Raw genomic sequence first — 24,061 nt, 5'->3', positions numbered from 1 at the left:
TTTTCTTTCTCCTTTTGATTTACCAGAGATAAGAATATCGCGTCAGCAATCGAGGAGACAAGAAATTGCGTGGGATTCAATTGAAGAATTTCAAGCGATTGACATCGATGATGGACAATTACGTTTCAGACTTGACAGCTGGGCTCTATTGTTGGAACTGAACTTACGTTCCTCCTGGTTGAAGTAAAAATTGCTTTTTTTTCCAAACTTCGACTGCAGCGGACAAAAATATGTCGAGAATGTTTTAAATCAATAATTCGAAAAGCCTAAAACTTTCTCGTGTCTCGAGGCTAAAGATAAATTCCAACTGGGTATGCTATTTACTTTTTTTGTTTGCCAAAACTCTATTTTTTTGAGATCGCACATCTGTCACACGACGAGAAATGTGTTCAAAAGAAAATCTCATCTTCAAATTTTCATTCTTTCATAAAATGTGTTCTGTAAAGATGTTTCCCATGAAAGCGACAACGACGAATAATCGAATTTTGCTTATTCGTAAAATAAAATCATGCCAATTCGTAGACAGCAATTGATAATTTTCGACTGAAAAATATTGCTGCAATTGAAAAGAGGTTTCGTCCACTTGTGTGGTAGCGTGATTACCGAACGTAGGGCTTTAATACGCTGATAAATACGAAGAATATTTCGTTATATAAATAGTCTTTGATTCGTAAAATATGGAAAATTATATTTTTGTGTTAAAAATTGTTGTCCGTCGTCGATGTATTTCCCGCATAAATTCACTGATATTTGGTTTCTTTCAGTGGGACAATCCTTTAATACTCTTAAACCGATGTAATTGAAAATGAGGTGCGAATTATCGCGATGCGGGAGCGTTGTTCCTCGGAGAGATTCATGAATCCAATGGAGTGTTAAATTCCGTGGTTAATGGAAGCGAAGGAAATAAATACTGTGATCTGCTTCGACCCTGGGACGACGAAGAGGACGACGACGACGACAACGCCAACGACAAAAGTGTGCGTGTCCTTCTGCCTTTATTCCCGAGTAACGAAAAAAACGTTACGGTAGGCAAAAGAATCGAATTTACGGGAGACTCGCTCGTTCCTTCACGAAGAAAGAGGGGACCACACATCCGGCCAAGTTCAAGAACCAATTTCCGCCGATGAACGTTGAAAGTCCCAAGTATACGTGTATCCGCGTCTCTCTCTCTCTCTCTCTCGATTCGGATTCTCCCGAAGAGCAAACAACCGTCCGAGGGAAGGGGATTCTTCTCCCCGTATCGCTTTTGGGGTATATAAGCTACGCGCTTGATCAACGAAACACATCACCGAGCTACCACTCGATCCAACCAAATCCACTTCAGTCATGGCATTCAAGGTTGGTTCAGAAAATCAGCACATTAGCATCTAATTCATCCGCATAGTAATTAGATAGAAAACATAAAAACTCAAAAAATCAATTTTTTCATTGAGCTTCCCTGAAATTATTTTTTTAATTGTAAACTTACAATGTTCGATCACACGCTCAACTGGATCCAGGATTCAATCGATAGGTTTAAAAATTCTCTAAAATTTGTCTTCGCCCTTCCATTTTGTTGCTTTCCCAACAAATACAATCGTACCCAAAACTCGACATGCATTGATTCCCCGAATTTCCATTGCAGTTCGTAGCCCTTTTCGCCCTCGTGGCAGCAGCCAACGCCGGATTCATCCCAGCGGCGCCAGTTGCGTACGCAGCAGCCCCGATAGCGAAGGCGGTCCTGACGAAGACGGTGGACGCCGATTACGATCCCCATCCCCAGTACAACTACGCTTACGACGTGCAGGATTCGTTGACCGGTGATTTCAAGAGCCAGCAGGAGAGCCGAGACGGTGACGTTGTCCAGGGAAGCTACTCGCTCCTCGAGTCCGACGGAACCCGGCGCATCGTCGACTACACCGCCGACCCGGTCAACGGATTCAACGCCGTTGTCCGCAAAGAGCCCGCTCAAGTTGCCGTCAAAGCCGTAGCAGCTGCACCGCTCGCCGTCAAAGCCGTCGCCGCTGCTCCCCTCGCCGTCAAAGCCGTCCACGCCGCCCCTCTCGCATACGCTGCACCAGTTGCTCACGCCGCACCTCTCGCCTACGCCGCACCAGTTGCTCACGCCGCTCCTCTCGCCTACGCCGCACCAGTTGCTCACGCCGCACCTCTCGCCTACGCCGCACCAGTTGCACACGCAACTTACGCCGCTCCCGCAATCGCCAAGTACGCTGCCCCCGTCGCGTACGCCGCTGCACCAGCCTACGCTAAATTGGCAGCTCCGGCTGCATACGCCGCCGCACCGGCCTTCGCCAAGCTCGCTGCTCCCGTCGCGTACGCTGCCCCAGCTGCCTACGCTGCTGCCCCAGCTTACTATCACTAAATTCAACCACAACCAAGACTGATACTCCGCCATGTCTATAATATTTATTACACCATCAAAACTTCCACAAATTTTCGATAATTATCAATAAAAATCGCTTCAAACTTGACTACTTTTGAGTCTTCTCTCAAAGGACTCCGATCCCCATTTCTTGGGCTTCCTCTTCGGCATAATTTTGAGTTTTTAAACGAAAAGTCATTCGAAGATTCACTACTCGCGGGGCTCACGTATTCGCACAGTTTGCGATTCTGTATCGATTCGAACGGATTTTCATAACGGAAAACATAAACTAGGGAATCAGACGGAGAGATGCCGATGAGACGAGAAGATGCAAAGTTCAGAGGATCGAAGACGATGAAATTACTATTATTTATGATTGCGCGATCGAGCGAAATTAATTCAAACTTATTTCAACGGTGCTTGCTGTTTGCAGTGCTCACCGATTCTCATTAACTTTTTGAATTATTTTTCTCGTTCTTAATAGTGCTGAATCTATTGGCTAACGAAAATGGTTGGAAAGATTGAACTCGATCATGATTTTTTTCGTTGTAAAATAACAAAAATTCGAAGCCCCCGAGCGAAAATTTATGACAAAAGCAACAAAGTAATAACGAAAGTGCCCGAAAGCAGCGACTGCGAGTTGAACGTCAGAATTTATGTAATTTTTTCAATTTAAAGAGGCCCCCCGAACGTGACGTCACTAATATCAGCTTTTGGATTTTCGGGCTCCACGCTGCACTGTACAAGTACACGGTTAAACGGTCGAAAACTTATAAAAAAAAGGGGAAAGCTTTACGAGCTCGGGTAATTGGCGTCCGGGCGAATTCCCCCTGAATTTTTCTTCACGAGCTCTCCCCGGCAGATTCGGAAACACTATAAATAACGTGAGGTAACGATTCCGTCTGTTGATCTCTCGTTAAAATACTCTTATGCCGATAATTCCCAACGCGAAGGAGTTACGAGCTCCGTTTACCTGCTCAAAATACTCGGAGCGTTTCAATAATCGAGGATCTTAAACGCCAAAGAAAAACTCGATTAAAGAAGCAATTTGTAACGATCAAACTTCGATGACGTTCGATGGAAATCGTGGGCTCGAGATGAATTTTCATTGAGATACGAGAAGAAACTGCCCGCGATTTCTCACAATTTTTATTTTATCATTGCAATCGAGTCGTATGTTGAAAAAATGAAGGATTTGCGAATAATCGTGAGATCGAAAGGAGCGATCGATTCGTCACACCGTGTCACCGCCCTGCAGGCGATGAAGAGCGAGCGGTTTCGTGCGCCTCCTCAACTTTGTCCTCGTTTAATTTCTTCCTCCTTCGAGCTCTTCGTTCATTTAACATTTTTTTCTGTATTCTTGCCCCGAAGATGAGTGCGATAATGCGGTAATTGAGGGCCAATTTAAAAGAGCTTGACTCGACGAAATGCACCTGGACAGAAAGGGGCAAAAAAGCCAGAAAAAGCATCGTAAACGCGTTACGGTTTAACTATATTTATTGTTTTGTGAATGAAGAACATACACGCGCGCAATAATGATCGCTATTTTGGGCAAGTGGCAAACGTCCAGCGTCCCACTTTCGTTAACCCTTTCCAATCCTCGCTCGTTTTCTTTATTTCTTTTTTATTTTCTCTCGACTTATTCTTCATCCGAACTTTTGCCTCTTTTGCATACGTCAACCCGGTTCTGGCTCAACGTCCCTGACCGTAAGGGGAAAGGGAGATAAACGAAAAAAGATATGACCGAATCTCAGCCAATGATCGGGAGCGGCTCGCGTCGATAGTTGCTCCGTTCCAGTAGTTTTTGCTCACCTGCTCACCATTCATTTATTATCGACGAAAAATATTAACGAAAGAGTAAAAAGCAAATATTTCGAACGAAAGCTAAGAAAACCTGTCAATTGGATCGAATCGTTTGATCAATGATCAATCTGCGTCGCGATTAGCTGCGAAGAGAAGTCATTTAATCTGTTTAGAAGATTTTATAAAGAAACTTGTTATTTGATCAATTCATTCTATTTATTTAGTATTAATATTATCGATTGGATTTGACGAATGGAAATATTCAATCAGTTTATCTAATATCGATATTTTGTGTTATCATTACGTCTTCGCTCTTAAAATTGTACTTGAGTTGTCAAAGAACAAGAAGATTTCTTAACGTAACGAAATTTACCTCTGATCAAAAGAACGAGTGATGGGGATTAATTAATCGATTACATTTTTTCCTTCACTTGAATTACAGCTAATCAAGAAATCGAGACTCGCACGAGTCTCGTGAAAATTCTCTTCTCGTGTGAGAATTCTCGTCTTGCTCCGAATGAATCAAATTTCTATTGCCTTTCAGAAATCATACATTTTCTTGAATCGAGAGGGGTTCATTTTGATCGGAACTTCAAATTTGGATCGATTGTATTTCGAGTTGAAATTCGAAGCTCTCTGTCCATCAATCGGTCCCATGAGAAAGAGATCGGAATTTACAATTAACGATTGAATGAAAACGAAGAATTTTCGATCCCCTGCGCCGATGAAATTCCACAAGTTTTCGATCGTACGAGCCTTGATCGATGGTATTTCGAGTTGATTTCACCGAGTCAAATTTCACTCTGTAAAAAGTGAATGTGACATTTCTAATCCGCTCGTATGATCTTGGCCAGACGCGATTCGCGATCCGTTTGTTTGGCACGTGGGGCCTCCAGTTTCTACAAATTACGATTCGTCCCCAGCAGCGGACAGCTTAATCCAGAGATTATGTATAAATCGTTCAATCGAAAAGGAGTGCTTCGCATATTCGAGGTGCGAAGTTACGAAGGAACGCGGCCGATTCTTACAGCTCGGATCGTGATTCGCTTCGCTGCTGGTACAACCGTCCGTTAGATCCTGTGCTTCCATCAAATGATCGAACGATTAGAGAGTCGTGTGACATCAGTTGAGTGACGTTGACGCATGGGGACGCACGAACGTTTCGAAGCCCCCCCCCCCCCCTTCCCCATTTCTCCTGTGAGACTTTGTGTCGTGAATTCAGAGAGAGTTTCAATAGTTTCGTGACAAGCAAAACCGTCCTGGAGGAAAACTGTGAAAAAAAATGAAACGTATTGAAATGAAATGATTCTTTGTTCGAGGAAATTTTGACTTCTTGAATGAAATGAAAGTTTGATTGGAATAACAATTTTTTTTTTGAGTAAAGAAGCAAATTGAACTGAAACTTTTTTACTGGTCGTTGAATAACAATTGTTTACAAGCAGACAAACTTCGCGTCATTCGTTTATTTTCACTGTCAGAGGGCGAAACGATAAAAATATAATATTCAATTCAGAGAACGATCTGTTTATCAAAAGAACAAGTTTCTTTATTTTATAAAATTTTTTAAAAGGAACGCGAAAAAGAAATTTTGGTAAATGGGTTTTTTGCGAATGGGTCCACACACGTTTGGAGCGTGCTTGGAGGGTGCATGAATCACTGATTGAATGGACCCACCTCGGGAGGTGCAACGCTAATTTTCGTCTTTCATTTAACAGAATATTCAGGTCAGCATGATTCGGAAGAAGTAACGAACTCACTGGGTCAAGTGACTCAACCGCGAGGGTCGAGCATCTCTGCAAAGAAATAATGAATCCTGCCCTGCGTTCGAGTACAATCGTATGTTTTGTTTTTTCATTTTCATTCTGTTTCTTAATATCTCAAGTAATTTGAGCGAGAAATGATTTTGGGTGCAATTGACGTGGCAGCTTTCCGGGGATTCGTTACGAGGCGAATCGTATGATCGTTACTTTATCGCAATCTTCCTCGTAATTGAAGCTGCGCGGCGGAAACTTTCAGTCTCACGTTTCAGACCAAGGGCACCCACAGAATTCTTCACCAATTCGATTCTCTTTTTACCCTGTTTACTCACTCTCTTCTTTTCGCTTCTTCCACTCCCATAAACTTGAAGCAAAACGATCGCTAAAACACTCCTCATTTTGCCCTTCGATGTTAAGTCATGGGACTTTTGAAACTCACTCGAGAGTTCCTGCTCCGCAGGCGACGTGCCGAGACGAAAGGTTTTCTTATGCTCGTAGACAGCCTCGAATTAACACGTCAGATTGTCCGTTCTTCAAGATCGCGAGCTTTATCTCAAGCAGGTCGTTGTTTCCCGTCGCGTCTTTAATTCTTCAAAATTTTTTCATTTTTCCTCCGCCTTATCCGAAGGCCCCGGTCGATCGTTTGCCGCGGTGGGCACGTCAATCTCCATTAAAACTTTCCTTCCCGACGATTTCCCCCTTCGAATAAACTCATTTCGATCGAGAACATTGTCGTTTTATCGCGAGCAGTTTCGAGTCCGCGAGACTTCGGACGACTGCGGGAGCGTCCGGGAAAAGATGGAAGAAAACGATCGGCGTGCCCGGTGAATCGAGATGCGGCGTCGAATTTCGAGAAATTCAAAAACACCGAAGAATTTTCGATTACGAATATTCGAGGGCCCGGGGCCATGCGAATATCTGCGTAAGGCCGCGCGAGCGTCGTTATCGTTATGTAAGCAATGGCAAACGCCTCCGCCGTGATTGCCGGTCCGCAACGTGACATTGGGCGCGGTTTTTGTGGTCCAGCTCGTACAAACAAGATTGCCGAAGAGAGGAGAAGCGATGGGGAGCGCAGAGGAGAGTAACAGCGAGAGATGTTTATAATGGTGTGGTCAAACACGATCAACAGCCCCGTTTGCGGCGGGATTTTTATTCGGGTGAAAGTGAGGGAACGACGTTCGTCTTCGGCGCTGTCTTTGCCGCGTGAGATTCGCACGATGATTGAAATATGCTGAATCCCCTTGGACTCGGGGAAGAGAGAAGGGCGGCTCGGCAAGAGGAACAGAGCGAGCGAGCCAGGGAAGGAAAAGGAGCGCGAAGCCCTCGGAGTGAGTGCTTAAACGCGATATCGGATGTGCGTAGCCCTCTTTTGCTACGGTGCAAAGATTCAGCGAGAGGGGACAAGCCCGGTGGATCGCTGATGCTCGTTACGACACAGCCGTGCACACATTTGTGTGCTTCTCTCCACCTTCCCGGTGCACATTCGATCGGTATATTATTATACCAGAACCCTCCTGCATTTATACACACGCGCATACATTTACTTCGATCTTTGTACAACGCACGAAGGTGCACGAGTGCAGCGAAGTTTCGAGTATAAATAGTCGTTCCACCCTGTGTCCAGTCAGTATCAGACGCATCGTTGTACACGCAGCTACCTCACACATCATGGTTTTCAAGGTAGGAATTGTGGGATCGTGCACAGCCGGGATGTGCCAAGATTCGAGTTAGAGATAAACACGTGAGGTTGGGCAATCGATCGGTCGACGCGGTTGTCGATGAAGGGGAGCTTTCTCGCGATTTTTTTCTCGTTTTAGCAATTTTTTTAAACTCGTCGACACCGCGCTCCCTTTGAGAGCACACACTCGCGGGAACGGTGCAAATTTGCACTTGGGCCTTTCAAATCTTTTTATTTCCTGATGATCGAAAAAAATTGAAAAATATTGTTTTAGTATACAGAGAAGTGGGCGAATTGGAGAAAGGGATTTTGAAGTTGTAGACACTTGACATTTTCGTCGGTGCTTATTTGCACCAGTGTCGTGTCTACACGCAGAGAATTAAACGGTAATATTCAGCGTAGAATTAACTGTTAAATTCAACGTCGTATACTTGACTGCGGGGACACAAGCTAACGAAGAGTATCCGTTGCTGTAAGGCAATGTAAAATTTCAAAGATTTTGCGGAACTTGCAGTTTCATAACAGCAAATATTGCAGATAGGAGGTCAAAATTTACTGAATACTTCGCTGAAAGTTCTTACTCGGAACAATAAGTATTATTTAATTTCTAGGAAAACTCAATTTTTCTCTAATAATAATATCATGAATTGCAGCTCGTAACCGCGCAATCGTTTCTCACGATAATGTATCGAATTTAATTCGATTTTCGTCTGTATGTAAAAATCGCTGATTTTTTTAGTTCGTAACCCTCTTCGGCCTGGTGGCTGCGGCAAACGCCGGTTTCATCCCAGCGGGACCAGCGGCCTACGCAGCGGCTCCATTGGCCTACGCAGCCCCCGTGGCGAAAGCGGTCGTCGCGAAAACTATCGACGCCGATTACGATCCCCATCCTCAGTACAACTACGGTTACGACGTGCAGGATTCGTTGACCGGTGACGTAAAGAGCCAGCACGAGAGCCGGGACGGTGACGTTGTCCAGGGCAGCTACAGCCTCGTCGAGGCCGACGGCTCCCGGCGCATCGTCGACTACACCGCCGACGCGGTCAACGGATTCAACGCCGTTGTCCGCAAAGAGCCCGCTCAAGTCGCCGTCAAAGCCGTCGCCGCTGCACCCATCGCAGCTTACGCCGCACCAGCCATCGCCAAAATCCACGCTGCACCTGCACCCGTCGCCAAAATCGCCACGCCCATCGCTGCCTACGCGGCACCCGCCGCCTACGCTGCACCCGCTGCCTACGCTGCTCGTCCTCTCGCCGGCGCAGCTTACGCCGCTCCAGTCGCGTACGCCGCATCAGCTCCTTACGCCAAAATCGCCGGACCAATCTCCTACATCTCTCACGTGAGCTACTCCACCCCTCTCTTCTCCTATTCCCACTAAGCTCAAAAGCCCCCGACCCGCGTCATCAATAAACGCTCCGAACCGGCGGATGAAGACTGATCCGCGATTCCGTCGATTTTCTCCGACAAATAACCATAAAATCGGTTTTTCGCACTCAACACTCGCAGCAGTAGTTTCTCGACCGAAACCCTTCGAATTTCATGATTCGAGTTACTTTGGATCGCGAAAAGCTTCGTCGAAAAAACCGATCAAATTGCTTCACGATTTTGATCGAACGATAGATTTTTTTACCGATTTCAACAGTTTCTCTAATTCTGAACCTTCGAACCTGACCGACCGAGGAATCGCCTCTTCGTTCACCGATTCCACTAAGCCGAACACGAATAACCGTGAAAGAGAAGCGTTAGCCCGACGTCTGCACTGATACCTCCAGGTTCCCTCAATCAAACTAACCCTCCACGGATCACAACTCCCGGAATAACAATCTCAAGGAGCTCAGAAAGGGGGAAACAACCTTGTGACTCGTGGAGGGTTGAACAATAGTGAATAGTTCTTCGTCTAGATTAATTGTACATGGAAAAGCTGTTGCTATTATGCCGGCACGTAAACACTGTAAATTTTCAAAGCCCGCAGCATTTATTTTAACCTATTTCTTTAAGGCTCGACACCGCCAGTTATCGGCTAATCAATAATCGAGTGCGATTCAATAATTACACAATTTACGATTTAAAACTGAAAGTATTTTTGTCTTCTTCGTTTTTCCTTGTTTTCTCAGCCCTTGACGACGACCAAGAATCGTCGTGATTCAGCAGCGCTCGCGCGCTGCTTCTGAGATCGTTTTTCCCAAGCTCGATTGAGCCTCCCGAGAAAGTTCGAGCGATTTTTCCCATCCCGACATTGGAATCGGCGACTCTGCTCTCTTCTGTGAGTGTTTTTGCGCTTTTGGCTCGGCAGCAATGGTAGACTCGGACTTTCCTTACCGATTGTCTCGTGCCTCTTTGCCGGGCTCTCTATCGCGCGCGAGAGCCGAGGGTACGAGCCTCCGAAGGTCGGTAAGTTTCGCTTTCGTTCCAATGTCGCGGGCTCGAGCATACCGAAGAACCTCAGCATCGGGGTGGGAGAATTGGGTCGATCTGAAAGGAGAACACGGCGCTCGTACACGCCTCGTTACAGCACTGTGTGCCAGCGAATACTTTCCTCCTCGTTTCATCTCTAATGAGAGATCGAAATTCTTTGACTCTCTTTACAAACGAGACGATCGAATAATCTTAGGAGCTAAAATCGTGAGCGAAACTTTGCTCGGAGCAAAACTTTGGTATTGGCTTTAATCTCATTAATTTTAAGTTCACTGGAACGACGGATGAATCATTGAATTGGATGAGACACGATCGAAGATTCTTCGGTGAATTTCTAACTCTGCGGATTTTATTGTACTTTGGATGAGAACGAATAAAAACTGTGAAAATAACAAAAGTCCTTTCTTTTTTTACTTTCTTTCGATCATCAAGGTTGCTCATGCACGAAGCGATTTTCTTAAGAAAGTCCTGAAATTTAGACAGAGCTAAAATGGGCAGTCGACTGACGCGCATTTCAATTTAAGGGCTTCGTCTTATTGGTTATTTAAATAAATGTTTTTAAATATGAAGAAAAATGCACAAGGTTATAGGGACTATGCGTAAAAAATCATTCATTTTTTCATATAACGAATGAACGCTTCTTACGAAGTTTATGAAAAACGTACACGATAACTCACATTTGCTTATTTTGGGATTTTGTTTCTTCTTGGCTTGGCCCATTCCTTTTCATTCACTTCTTTCTTGATCCATTTCCTCTTGTTTTTTCCCTTCGCGCTCTCTAATGCGATTTTCAACATAAAAAACTATTATTTTCGCCAGGGATGAATGAAATTTCGGGTTCGGTCAGCCATGGATCCCCGTTTAATTGAGGGCTTGTAATTTCGATCGCCAAAAAATCAATTGGAAAAATGTATCTACAACTTTGAATAAATAACTCTGACATTAATTTAGAGTGATATCTTTAATTAGGAAGTAAAAATCGACCGAATTTAGACACACCCATAATTTACGATCCTTCGGGCACGATCTACTTCGTTGAATGGAACGCGAAGCCTCCGGCTGTCCCCGGTTCAGTGTGGACTCACTTTCTAGACGATATTTCTCTCTAATAATTTCTTCTCGTGTCAAATCTTGAGCAACGGAGAGCGATCGCCTCGATTTCGGGCACGGGAAAATGCAAATTAGAACCCACTCGAATTTCACATTCTTTGCTTTTTGGAACTCGGACAATTTTGCTCCGAATTTTCTCGTTGTCGATCCGCATGAGTTGAATGGTTTTTTTTCCAACTATTTTTATCGAAATGTTAATCGAAAGAAAATTCGAGGCCTCATCGAAGTTCGCGCGGAGGCAACGCTCCAGTCGTGATTTTCCAATTAATTCGACACATTTACGCTCGCGATTAATTTATTACTGAATTTTTATCAAGACATCTTTTTCCGAGGCTGATCCGAGCGCGAGGAAAAAAAAGGAAAGGACGACAATGGCAATGAAGTTGTGACGGAGTTCTTGAGGCTGGAGCACGCTCCGGCGGTGGAGAAAGGTCGTCTGGACCGTGAAATGCCTCGCGGCTACATTGCGAGAGAGAGAGAGAGAGACGAGAGTCTACAGGTGAATCTCCCCTTAATTGCTACTGCTTTGAAATCGAGACGCCGATGATTCCGCACTTTTTTTCCAGGATCATTCTATTCGTAGACGGAATTGAATTCTTCTGATGAATAATCGACCGATTTATTCAAAGTCGATCAAGTCAAAGGTGACGGAACGTGTAAAACAAAATTGTTATTTTATTCACACGGATACGCTCCTTTACAAAAAGTACAAAATCTCAACATTGTGTTTTCCTAACAAAGTCAATTTAAGACGTCGCTTCCAGGGCCCTGGTTTTCAGGCTTTTCTTCGGATTTCGTCACCTTTCCGGCGAAAATTTCGAGCCGAAGATCTTCGTTGTTTCAGGAACTATTAAGGGGTTTGCGTCCGGTTTTTTGTTCGCAGGAATCATCGCTGTTTCAGTGGTGATAGTAGGCGAGGGGGGAATAGTGAGCGACGGGTGCGGCGTGGACTGCTTTGACAGCGACCTGGGCAGGTTCCTTGCGAACGACGGCGTTGAATCCGTTGACGGGGTCGGCGGTGTAGTCGACGATGCGCCGGGAGCCGTCGGCCTCGACGAGGCTGTAACTTCCGTGGACGACGTCGCCGTCTCTCGTCTCTTGCTGGTTCTTGATGTCGCCGGTCAACGAATCGTGCACGTCGTAACCGTAACTGTACTGTGGATGAGGATCGTAATCAGCGTCGATTTGCTTGGCGACGACGGTTTTGGCCAGGGGTGCGTGGTAAACCAGGGGCGCCGGAGCTGCTGCTTGAAAAGCGATCCTCGCTGGTGCTGCGTTGTAGGTGCTGGTAGGAACGAATCCGGCACTCGCGAATGCGACACACGCCGCAAGAATTACGAACTAGAATGAACAAATTTTAGAATTGAAAAGGGAAAAACGATCAGAAACGACCTGAAAGCGTTGGTGACGCGTCAATATAACATAACGCCAAAATAACTCGAGACAAAATAACACACAACATAAATAACGTAGAACGAAAGTAACACGCAACAAATAAGAGAATACAAAAATAAAAATGAGCAATAACACGTAAGAAGTGTGTGGGGGAAACCGGGGCGAAAAGTCCGATAAAGTGTTCGGAACCCACCCAATGATTTCGCACGCGCATTAAAAGTGTTCCGAACACACACGCGCGATCGAGTGTGCGTATATCGATTCCATTTTCATCGATTATTGAACACGAAAATGGACCTTTCATATTGATTATGATGATATTAATGATCGTGATAAAATTAATGTTATTTTGACATCATATCATTTTCAACATATTTTTTATGGTTATTTATTTATATTTTATAGTTATATTGGCGCTGCGTTATTCTTGCTTGCGTTGTCTTGACACTGTGTGATTTTCACCAATGTTATTTTGACATTATGTTACATTGACATAGTACCGGAAGTGGTCGAAAGTCAATCGATCTGATGAGCAAATCCACTGGATTTGCTCGAATCCTTTTAGAATTTGACAAAAAAAGTCCGAAATCGTGAGTTTCTCAACGATAAAAAATTTGCTAAAAAATATTTATTTGCAGAATAAAGAAAAATTAAAACGAAATAAAAAAAGTTTGTTAGGTTCTCCGTCAAAGTGACTGTAATTTGATGATTTTTCTTTCCTCCTCAAAAACTCGTCGAGTCAACAAAATGGCAGAATCGGACTAGAAACTAGATCCACGAAACATTGGAATTCACTAACGAATGCTGATTTTCACTCATCATTAATGAGGTACAAAGGTTCTCGGGGACCGAGCGAGCTGGTACCTTAAAAGCCATGGTCGATGTGTCCTCGTCGTGACTGATGTCCAGCGAAGCTCGTAACGGAGTTTATATAGTGGCTCGTACAAGGAAGGCGATTAAGATTGTGGAGCACAGTGGAAGCGAAAATTTCGTCATTTATCAGGGGGTAAAATATCAGCGGAGGAAGCCCGCCCGGGAAGAAAGAGCCTCGATTATTCCCGCTGGTCTCGGGCCGGGTCGAGCCGAAACTCGCTCTCATTGGACTTTCGGTACGTAACGGCGTGCAAGCCGCGTCCTGTCAATGTCGAAAGAACGAATTTCCGCGCGATTCCCGCTCTTTTTTTCCTTCATTCATCGCAATTATTAATTTTTTTTATAATTGAGAAATTTCGGGACGTTGACGCATGTCTGAGAGAGAGAGAGAGAGAGAGAGAGAGAGAGAGAGCACTTGACCAAAAATTCTTACGCAGCCATCACGTAACGCGCGCGAAGCGAAATAGTTCGCGAAAGAGAAAAGTGGTTCAGTAGTGACGGGCATCTGGGTCAGACCTCGTAGGAAATGGGAGTCTGACATAATGGAATTGTTCTACTTGGAAGGCGGATTCTTCGTTGTGCTCAGGCGCGAAAAACCCACCGCGAATGATCGAGGTCAACGCATATCGACGAAGAGAAATTGTTCGCGATAGTCCGATCCATCGAGCCGTTAAAATCAATATAAATCTCGGTCTTTCTCGCATTTCTTTTTGCCAGAATGAGACACGCACAAAACTCGTTGTGAATCAAGCCACGTTGCCGAAGGTCGGATCGTGATTACGCGACAAACAAAACGCTTCTCTTTCTCTCTCTTGTTCTTACACGGCGCTGCGCCTCGTGACGGATGTATAAATACATATACTCGGGCACAACGCATGCGTTATTCTTTCGTAAAAGCGAGATACGTACGCGACAAGCGCGTTTAACCAGCCTGCGTCTTTCGCCATGGATAACGAGCCAGTTGTAATCAGAAACAAATTCTTTTTCAATTCTTTTTCATGCGCACTGAGCTCTCGGCTCGATCAAACTTTTCGAAACGATAAAAAGAACAACTTTTAAAAAATAATCGAAAGCGAAGAAAAAGAAAATATGAAGAGAACCGACAGTTTTTGTTCGTGAACTTCGAAGAATGGAATCGTTTAAAAAAAATATTGTAAGTCGTTTGAAATTGAATTTGAAAATAAAGAATTTTGAGCTATTCTTGGAGGAGAGCTTTCAACGATTTTCAGCAAAAGCACCCCTGCAAATATTCGTTCAAAAATTTCGAACCGAATCCCTGAAAAATAGGAACGATTTCGTGCCTGGAAGGCCCAAATCGATTCGAATTTGAAGATTTTTCAAAACTTTTGTACAAGCTGCATTAAAAAACACCGGAAATGAGAATAATCTGTTTATGAGATTTTTATTCTACACGGATATGTACAATTTCGGCGGACGTGGATCGTCGACATTTTGTTTCCTTCAGAGACAATCAGGCGAGAAGAATTCAGCGGAATCGGTTGGCATTACAAATAGTAAGGTGCAGCGGCGATTTTGGCCGCAGGAGCGACCGGAACCGCTGGTGCTAGAGCGACCGCGGGTTCGCGGTTGACAACGGCGTTGAAACCGTTCACGGAATCGGCAGTGTAGTCGACGATTCTTCGGGTTCCGTCAGCCTCGATGAGGCTGTAGCTTCCCTGCACGAGGTCGCCGTTTCTCGTCTCGTATTGCGCCTTCGAGTCGCCGGTTATCGCGTCCTGGACGTCGTAAGCGAAACTGTAGCGTGGCACGGGGTCGAAATCTTCGAGTCTCGCGAGCACCGGAGCTGCGGGAACCGCCGCTGGTATCACAGCCGATCGAGCCGCAACGACGAGGCCGAATATCACGACGAACTTCATAAAAGTACAATTTTTATTGGATGAAAAGGGAATTATGTCGACGTGCCAGGGAACGAAAGGAAAAAATTGGCAATCATCGAATATGGTCTGAAATTATTGGAGCAGCCGAGACCGAGAATCTTTGGAATATTTTCTCAAAATACTGGACCAGTTCGAGATCAAAATTATCGAATATTTTTAGAACCGACCGAAGGAGTCTGGGATCGACAGAATCAAATATTTTTTGCAATCACTCGAGCAATTTCAGACCAGAAATCCTTCGAATATGATTTTTGAGGCTTTTCGGAGTCAAACAACAATAATCGGAGTGGAACCGGACCAAAAATCATTCGGATATCTTTCCGTTGGATTTTTTAGTCAAACTTTATGACTATGGAGCAGTTTCAGACCGGAAATCACTCGAACGAAATTCCGAAGGATTTTCTAGCCAATGGATAATTACTCAAGCCATATTTGGAGGCGAAAATCATTCGAGTATTCGTCCGATCGGTTTGCCCCTCGAGCAACAATCGCCGAACAAATGATTTCTTAGTCTTAAGGTCCAATGAAAAAGCGAAATGATTTTTGGCCCCTTGCTCCAAAAGCTTCGGACCGCCCCGCTCGAGATTTCGCTCCATACCTTGGCAAACATTTTCTTTTTTCCGGAGTACCGAAGACGACACAACGCACGCGGAGCAAACGAACTACGGATGACGGTTGGACGGCGATGTCCCTCGTCCTTATAACGAGTCCCCCCCTCGTTTGGAAAAATTTCTTATTTTTTTCTTCACAATTGCGCCCATCGTCCCGAGTTCTCATAATGTACGATACCGTAAATCGTGATACACTCGCGTGAGGCAATTTCTATTAGGATTTCGAGTCGTGTATGGCACGTGGCGAGGAATACCAATCACCAAAAATTCGAACTCGAGCGATCGCCTGCGCGATAATAACGATGCGATTTTTAGTCTCCTCGTAATTCTCACCAGATTTCTAATCTTTATAGCATAAGCACAAAACGAGGAGCATGAAAAATCTTCAAGAGCGTTCCGAAATAAGCGAAATCCCGGTATAATTAACGCGGACCATTCGTCACGATCGTTCGTCCCGGATTATCTTCGACCCCAGAGCGCGATTCGCCTCGCCTGCCTCGCTCGCGTGTAATTTCGCGAGCCAAACCGGATTGCATCCCACGATGCACTCGTCGACCGCAACATCGTAATTCTCGACTTTTCCTCTCGCTCTCTCTCCCTCCGCAAACTCCTCGTCATTCATCACGCTGAATATTCTTTCTGACCTCTCATTAATTAAGAGAAATTACTGCGAGAGATTAAGCGCGTATTAAGCGGAGGGTTGTGACAGGAAAATCCCGAGACGTCGAAGACGCGTTATCGTTTGGCGGTGAGGCGAATGATCCTGCGTGTCAGGAGGAACGATCGCGAGTATAATTTCACGTTTTCGCGCGTCGAGAGTCCTTAATTGAGGATCGAAGCTCCGATCGGATATTTATTGATCCGTAATGACTCGCAATTAGTCGGAGATACGAGAACTTCATCGCGAAATTTCGAACTCCCCTTTTTGTCGTTCGTGCCCGATAAAGTTGAGAAAAAAGGAAGAAAAGAGCGCGAAAACGTGCGAGGGAGCGAGGCGGAATGGAGCGCCGCGTCGATCGGGGCTTCGCCATTGCGCCATCAATTAATCCATAATCAATTCGTAATCGTCATGTAATTGATTTCACGCTGTTAATTCTCGCAAATGCACAAATACGTGCGAGTAAATTTGAATCCTTTGCAATGAGGACACGAGACTTGGCGGGTTCGCGTAAGCAAACGTGACCTTCCTCCTCGGTCTCGGTGCTCCTCGCCCCGGCGAACGAGTCGACGCTGCCCACCGCAGCGGCCTTAGCCAACTACCCTTGCCGAAGCATTTCTTTTAGGCGTTAACTCACGCAACTATACGAGGATGCGCAATCCTCGCTCGCTCCTCGTCCATCGGAAAAAAGCCGCGGGCCAGGAGAGGGGAGACAATGGCGCTCGAGGCGGACGCTGTTGTGACATCATTAGGAATAAAAACCTCGCTGCGCGCTCGGGGTGTCATCAGTCAGCCGTCCAATTCATTCGAATCATCCGAATTCAGGGATTAAACAGCCTGCAAAATGTCTCTCAAGGTACATTCGAATCTTCATTTTTTTTCCGCGATTCGATTAAGGAAGTTCGAGCGTAGGATTACGAAAAATACATTAGATTTTATTGTTTCAAGTTAATGAATTGAACACATTTGATCTGGTTGATTAAATATATTAAATTGCGAACTTCAACGATAAATATCTCAATTTCGAGACGGTGCAACATCGGCACGTTCAGCCAGAAATTTGATACTGTCTTAAGCTTTCTATTTGAAAAATGTTATTATGTGCAAAGTTGGAAAATCATTTTTCTAAGATACGCTTGGACGTTCTTAAGATAAAAGTGCAAAAGCGTAAGAAATTTGGAAAAATTCGGGGTGTGATGGAAAATTCGTTCGGAGATTTGAGGCTCGAAAACTGGCACTTGGGGTTTGAGTAAAAATCGATTGAAAAGTTGAATAAAACGCGTGACTTCATGGTCAGGATTCGATAATCGCTGTTTTTTGTTTCGTTTTCAGCAATTGTTCGTTCTCTGCAGCGCAGTGGCGTTGGCAGCAGCGGGAGTGGTGCCGGTCGCACCGGCGGCTCCGGTTTTGGCAAAACTGGAGGATTTCGACGCGGCGCCACAGTACAGCTTCGCTTACGACGTCCAGGACGCGATAACCGGAGATTCTAAGGCTCAGTACGAGAAGCGAGAGGGTGACGTTGTCCAGGGAAGCTACAGTTTGATCGAGGCCGATGGAACCAGGAGAATCGTCGATTACACGGCCGACCCGATCAACGGATTCAACGCCGTCGTCAGCCGGGAGCCCGCGGTCGCAGTCGCGGCTGCTCCGGTCGTCGCGAAAGCTCCGGTCGTCGCGCCGGTCGTTGCCGCACAGAGGATCGTCGCCCCGGCGAGAATCGCCGCTCCCGCGGTCGCCGCTCCCGCCGTCGTCGCCCCGGCGAGAATCGCCGCTCCCCTGGTCGCCCCGGCGGCTCCGCTGGCCGCTGCGCCCGTCGTCCCAGGACACGTCGTCCCCGCGCCTTTCCCTTACACGCTGCCGCGGGCCGTCGCTTCGAGACTCTCCGCACCGCTCGTCTACCCTTCGCCCTACGCGGCCTACGCGTTCTAAAGATCTCGAGCCCGCAGCGACTGTGCCGATGAAAAAAGCCGATTTTTTTATACCGCGTCCCGCCACACTGTACATAATTTCGTGGATTTCAGTGAGCGAATCCACTAAATTGAATATTTTTACGAATAAAATTTGATGACAAGGCATTTACCTCGTTTTTTCATTGTCCGCTAAACCTGTTCCCGTCCCCACGTAACTCGTTCCTTAAAAATCGTACTCGCAATGCCATTCGAGGAGTACAATTGCTTAAATATTGTCCCGCTTCTGGCTGAAGCGTTTTTACGAACCGGTTCGCGGCAAACGCGGTTCCTCGTAATCCCCGAGTCACGCCGAGCTCCTCGTCGGAGACGAACGAGTTTTGTCACTTACTCGGTGTAAGCGTCACTCAGGATTAAATCGACTTCGAGACGTCCAGCGGCGTCTGTATTCCTTTTTTACGACAGTGGCGACCGGCTCGTTGTGTCAGAACTTCACATTTTCGTAATTAATCACTCGCAACCCCCCAATTTGTGCGTGCTTTCATCGATCGCTCTCGGTTTCTCATTATTTCAACACTTTGTCGTCTCATTCGATTTGACTTTCGAGAAACGTCGAAAGCACGATAATACGAAATATTCAATCGTTTTGACAACTCCTGTGATGAAAATCGTTGCGAAATCGTTCGCATAGAAAAGCTCGGAAATAGTTTGCGCCTCGCAGCCCCGGACAGCCGCGTCAGTCACGGCGCTGAGCACGCGTGTAATTTATGGTAATGCAAATACCCGCGCGCGCGCAGTAATCGCCTGGCAAAAGCGAAAGAAAAATAAACGCGTTGGCCCATTCAGGAGGCGAAGCAGGTGGACCTATTCCGAATTCAATCGCTGTCTCGAGCGCGCTAACTCTGTATCTTTCTTCCATAACGTTCCACACTCTTTTTTTGGTAGCTTATGTAACGAGCAAGAGTCTTGGAGCGCTCGCGCGATTACGTGGCATTATAATAAGTCGGTATTTTGAGGTTCGCGCGGCGTTTCAATGCGCGTGTTACGAACGCGAGTTGTGGGTGTTCCTCAACGATTGGGTGTGGTTGATCGGTTCTCTCTCACGCCCACACGGGCTCAAACTCCAGAAATAATATCGTCGAGGAAAATCTCTGGACGTCCAAAAAATCCCAGCTCAATTCCTCTTTCTCTTGTCTTATTTATTCTTTCATCTTCGTCTCGGAAATCAGCATAATCTCGACGTCGAGATCGCCTGATAAATGCTCTCGTTGCTGCTCCGACGACGTCTCACTCTCTCGCAGCGGAATGCAATCACGCTCATATGGATTCGCACATCTCAATTATTCCGGCGTTCTTCCTTCGGGGCCAAATTGACGCAATAACCGGTCTTCGACTCGAACTTATTCGCTAATACATTCTCTGACCTTTTATTTTTCAAATGAGATTGGTTTAAGGAAGATATTTAAACACATGCTATTCCATTTCTTAATGATTCTGGGCACCCCGAAATATCGAGACAAGTATACGCAGGAGAACACCGAACGAATGAAATCGAGCCTTCGAACGATTCCGTGGACCTCGAAATCTCGATGAAAGTGCTGGTAAAAAGGACGAAATTAATGATACCGAATACCTGGACAGAAACGTCAATATTTATTCATTAAAATCCGATGGAAATTTTATAACTCAATTTTTGAAATCGTCTTTTTTCATCTGTTTTTTAGATGCGTCTAAAACACCATCCGGCCGCTATATTCGGTTCGAACGTGACGTCACTTCGATGGTAAAAAATCAAGATTTTTATCATGCGTTTCGTGTTATTTTGAAATTTTACAAATTATTGTCACGTTTGTGAACTTTTAGCATTTATTCTATTAAAATCGCATCATAAAAGTCGCTTTTGTGAAAGCAGAAAGTACCGATCTACCAATGATAAATTCTACACGTTGACAGAGATAGAGAAGATTTTCACAAATCTTGTTACTTTTCGTCTTTCGCATTGTTAACCGCAACGGAGTGAGGTCACAAACCGAAACAGCGAACCAAATAAAAACTAAAAAATAGTTTTCAAGAGATTTTTCGGTCTTGTAAAATAAAAATAAAAATTCAACCGGTTGATTACGATCGGAGTATTACTTTAAAGCAGTTTTCAAGAAAATGAGTAACACCCAATTGCGCGGAGCTCAAAGCCCGGATGAAAGTGGCTTTGATAAAGGAGGGTGGATCGCGACGAGACAATGTTGCCATGCTAAGTCATGTTAAAAATATTAAGAATTTCAAAATGATGAGAATTTAATAAAATTTGGTGAATGTATTCTTTAAAAATATATAAGACGCTCGATTATTCGATAACGATGTGGTAAAAAAATTTGAAAAAAATTGCATTTGTACACTGGATGCTAAAGAACGTTATCACCAAATTTGATTAAATTCTGATTATTTTGATTTCGTGATCCACCCTCCTTAAGAAAGAAAGAGTAAAGAAAAAATGATCAAATTTGACAGTGATTCACAGTCTAGTTTATTCTTCATCGTCGATTGTAAATATTCGTCGTGGTAAATGTACAAAGTAGCTTATCAGAAGGTTGATTTCTCCTAGGATTGAAAATCGCGCCGTGATTTTCGTAGTGAGCAGGATTACGCAGGGTTTGAGGTCTCAGACATATGTCGGGGCGTAGGTGAGTCCAGCGACCGGAGCCGAGTAGGCGAAGGGCGAGGAGTAGGAAGCTGCGTAAGCGGAGTACGCGGGGTAAGAGAGAGTGATGCGAGCAGCTGGAGCGGCGGGTGCGACGTAGCGAACGGGGTTGGCGACAAGGGTGGCGGGGAGGGAGGTGGCGACGGCGCGAGCGGGTGCGGGTCGGATTTCTGTGGTGGCGAGGGGTTCGAGGACGACCCGGGCGTTGGTTCGTGTTTTTTGTTGGCTTTGTTCTTGCGTCTGTAATCGCTGTTGCTTCTGAGGTTGATTCTGGAAGCGTTGGCTCTGCAATTTCTGCGCTTGCTCGTTCCGTCCTTCGGCGTCCTGTCCCCGTCGGAGGGGTCCGGATTTGGCGTCGATTATCTCGACTTCGGAGTCCGGCCCGCTCGAGGGGATTTCAGGGGCGGCTGCTTCCGGGACGATTCCCGCCGGAGCCGGAGCGACTCCGACGGCTGGGGCGTAGCCGACAGCGGGGGCGGCGATCGCCGCTACCGCGGGCTCGCGACTGACGACGGCGTTGAATCCGTTTATCGGGTCGGCCGTGTAGTCGACGATTCTTCGGGTTCCGTCGGCCTCGATCAAGCTGTAACTTCCCTGGACGATGTCCCCGTTCCTCGTCTCGTACTGGGCCTTCGAGTCCCCGGTTATCGGGTCCTGGACGTCGTACGTGAAGCTGTACTGGGGCGCAGGGTCGTAATCCTCGACGTTCGCTGGCACCGCGGGGGCAGCGGCTGCGACGACGGGAGCTGCGGGCACGACCGGAACTATCGCAGCCCTTGCGAGGGCCGCCAGACCCAAGAATACTACAAACTTTCGAGAAAAAGATTCGAACCGTACAATTAAATCCCGACAACCCTATGCTCAGGCTTCTCCCAAGCCTCTTCCCAATCAACCGATCCTCCGGACTCCCAAACGCTTTATCACGCAGCCAAACTTACCTTGCAAGCCATGTTTGATTGCGAATGGATCAACAGAAGACTGATGCCTCGGGGCAAGATTCACCAGGCTTTTATACTCGGGATCGCTCTCGTATCCTCGCCACCGCATCTATATCCAATACTATGATGGCAATAATGCTCGTGTACCATCGTATAAGCGATATGCCTTGCATCAAAACATATGTACGCTCATCCCCACCCACAAAATCGAAGGAAAAAACATCGCAGCAAGAGACTCGGGAGTCTCTTGTTCTGATGACCTCCTCATAACTATGTGTCGTGTACGGTAGCACAGCTCTCTGCTGTATGCACGATGTAATGTTTCTTCATATACGAGGCTCAGGGGTACCTCCCTGAGCTTCTTCTCTCTTCTTTCCTCCTTTCGTGGCCGTTCGGCCACCTCGCTACGCGGCAAAGAGAGAAGCGACGCGGAGACCGAAGGCGCCTGATACGCGACCTGGTAACCAATTGTTGCAGCTGCCAGACGAGAACAGATTTGCTTCTGCGTCTGGGCGACGACACTCGATTTTTGACGCCATCGTTCCCAGCCCGGGATCACTCATGCCAGTTTTGTATTTTTTTTCTACTCCACCCACTCGAAGGGGCAAAATATTTATGAAGCGCAGAATATTCTAGAGCGTATTAATAATGCGCGAGGGCGACGAGTTTGGAGCAACGGCGAGCCTCTTAATTGGGACTCTGCGCTACGCTCGCGATTACTTCATTTGCAAGGATTAGCCAATCCTCAAACTCACCAAGGCTAATCCACGTCGATGCAATTGTCAAATCGTCACGTAACGGATGACGAGGACACTCGGAGACTCCGACCTCTCGCACTCGGGACTATCGAACGAGCCCGCAGTCCTATCGCGCTCCAGAACACTCATGATAAAGTTCAAGAAGAATCGTGAAGTTCAAACTCTGCCTTTCCGGCGACCTGGGATCCCAGGGCTTGACCATTCGCTGTTGGATCTTTCGATTCGGATGTCGCAAGCTTCATTTGGTGAGATTCTACTATTTTCATTTTAATTTAAGGTAGAACACGCCCGAAGGATCGTTATTTATGGGTGTCCTAATTCGGTCGATTTTTACTTCCTAACTGAAGATATTATCACTCTAAATTAATGTCAGAGCAGTTATCAATTCAAAATTGTAGATACATTTTTTTCAACTTATCTTTTAGCGAATGAAATTACGAGCCCTTAATTAAACGGGGATCCATATCACTGACCGAAACCGAAATTTCATTCATCCCTGGCGAAAATACTCAAGTTTTTTATGTGAAAAATCGCATTAGAGAGCAGCTCAAAGGGAAAGCACAAAGAGAAATGGATCAAGAAAAAAGTTTTGATAAAAAGACAGAAGGCTATGACAGAAATGGACCAAGCCGAGAAGAAACAAAATGCTAAAATAAGCAAATGTGAGGTTACACGAGTGCTCATTACCAATTTCGTTCAATCGTAAGAAGCGTTCATTCGTTATGTACGGAAAGAAAAACGATTTTTTACGCATCGTCCCTGTGACCTTGTGTCTTATTTTTCTTTTTTGATATGCGTGTTAGTCGGCTACGCATTCAAACTCTGAGTAAATTTGAAGATTTTCTTAATAAAATCGTTTCGTTTATGAGCTAGCTTAAAAATTTGATAAAAACATCATCGCAGAATCGTGAAAATAGATGAAACTTCATTTCGTTTTATTCTCGTACTCTGGCGATGTGTCAAAATGCGAATGAATATTCAATGAGAATTTCGCAAACGTTGAGCTCCGTACGGAGAAAAGTTTCGAGTGAACGCGTTACTGAAAATTCGAAATGGCAGAAACGTCAATTGTGTGCAAACTAGAGAAAACGCGAATAAAAGGCGGCGGGATCGTAAGTTCTAACGAATCAATGAACGTGCGACAAAAGTAATTGCGGTGAGGCGTTTGGCGAAGAGCGCAAAGTCGTGAAAGTTCGTGGCTCA

The 24,061-nt window shown here is 45.6% G+C and overlaps 4 protein-coding genes across 4 annotated transcripts; 1 reads left to right on the top strand and 3 right to left on the bottom strand.

Annotated features, from left to right (window-relative positions):
• The first annotated feature begins 1,067 nt into the window (after nt 1–1,067).
• Nucleotides 1,068–18,629, top strand: LOC122415249 (uncharacterized). The gene is made up of 6 exons (XM_043427233.1): nt 1,068–1,338; nt 1,625–2,357; nt 7,430–7,602; nt 8,340–8,973; nt 12,009–12,346; nt 17,893–18,629. Exons 1-6 carry the CDS (start codon nt 1,327–1,329, stop codon nt 18,487–18,489), a joined length of 2,487 nt encoding a protein of 828 aa, XP_043283168.1. The 5' UTR covers nt 1,068–1,326; the 3' UTR covers nt 18,490–18,629.
• LOC122415434 (larval cuticle protein A3A-like) lies at nt 11,783–13,409 on the bottom strand. The gene is made up of 2 exons (XM_043427564.1): nt 13,385–13,409; nt 11,783–12,466 (listed from the first exon to the last, which is right to left on the bottom strand). The coding sequence occupies exons 1-2, from the start codon at nt 13,394–13,396 to the stop codon at nt 12,023–12,025; spliced, it is 456 nt and encodes a 151-aa protein (XP_043283499.1). The 5' UTR covers nt 13,397–13,409; the 3' UTR covers nt 11,783–12,022.
• Nucleotides 14,785–16,231, bottom strand: LOC122415437 (larval cuticle protein A2B-like). Its single transcript, XM_043427566.1, has 2 exons — nt 15,890–16,231; nt 14,785–15,264 (listed from the first exon to the last, which is right to left on the bottom strand). Exons 1-2 carry the CDS (start codon nt 15,899–15,901, stop codon nt 14,899–14,901), a joined length of 378 nt encoding a protein of 125 aa, XP_043283501.1. The 5' UTR covers nt 15,902–16,231; the 3' UTR covers nt 14,785–14,898.
• A 2,346-nt stretch (nt 18,630–20,975) lies between the features above and the next one.
• Nucleotides 20,976–22,128, bottom strand: LOC122415430 (uncharacterized). The gene is made up of 2 exons (XM_043427560.1): nt 22,101–22,128; nt 20,976–21,972 (listed from the first exon to the last, which is right to left on the bottom strand). Exons 1-2 carry the CDS (start codon nt 22,110–22,112, stop codon nt 21,124–21,126), a joined length of 861 nt encoding a protein of 286 aa, XP_043283495.1. The 5' UTR covers nt 22,113–22,128; the 3' UTR covers nt 20,976–21,123.
• Between the last annotated feature and the right edge of the window lie 1,933 nt (nt 22,129–24,061).

Source organism: Venturia canescens, chromosome 8 (assembly GCF_019457755.1).
Source record: "Venturia canescens isolate UGA chromosome 8, ASM1945775v1, whole genome shotgun sequence".
NCBI classification, from domain to species: domain Eukaryota; kingdom Metazoa; phylum Arthropoda; class Insecta; order Hymenoptera; family Ichneumonidae; genus Venturia; species Venturia canescens.
This window is presented reverse-complemented; position numbering and strand designations above follow the sequence as displayed.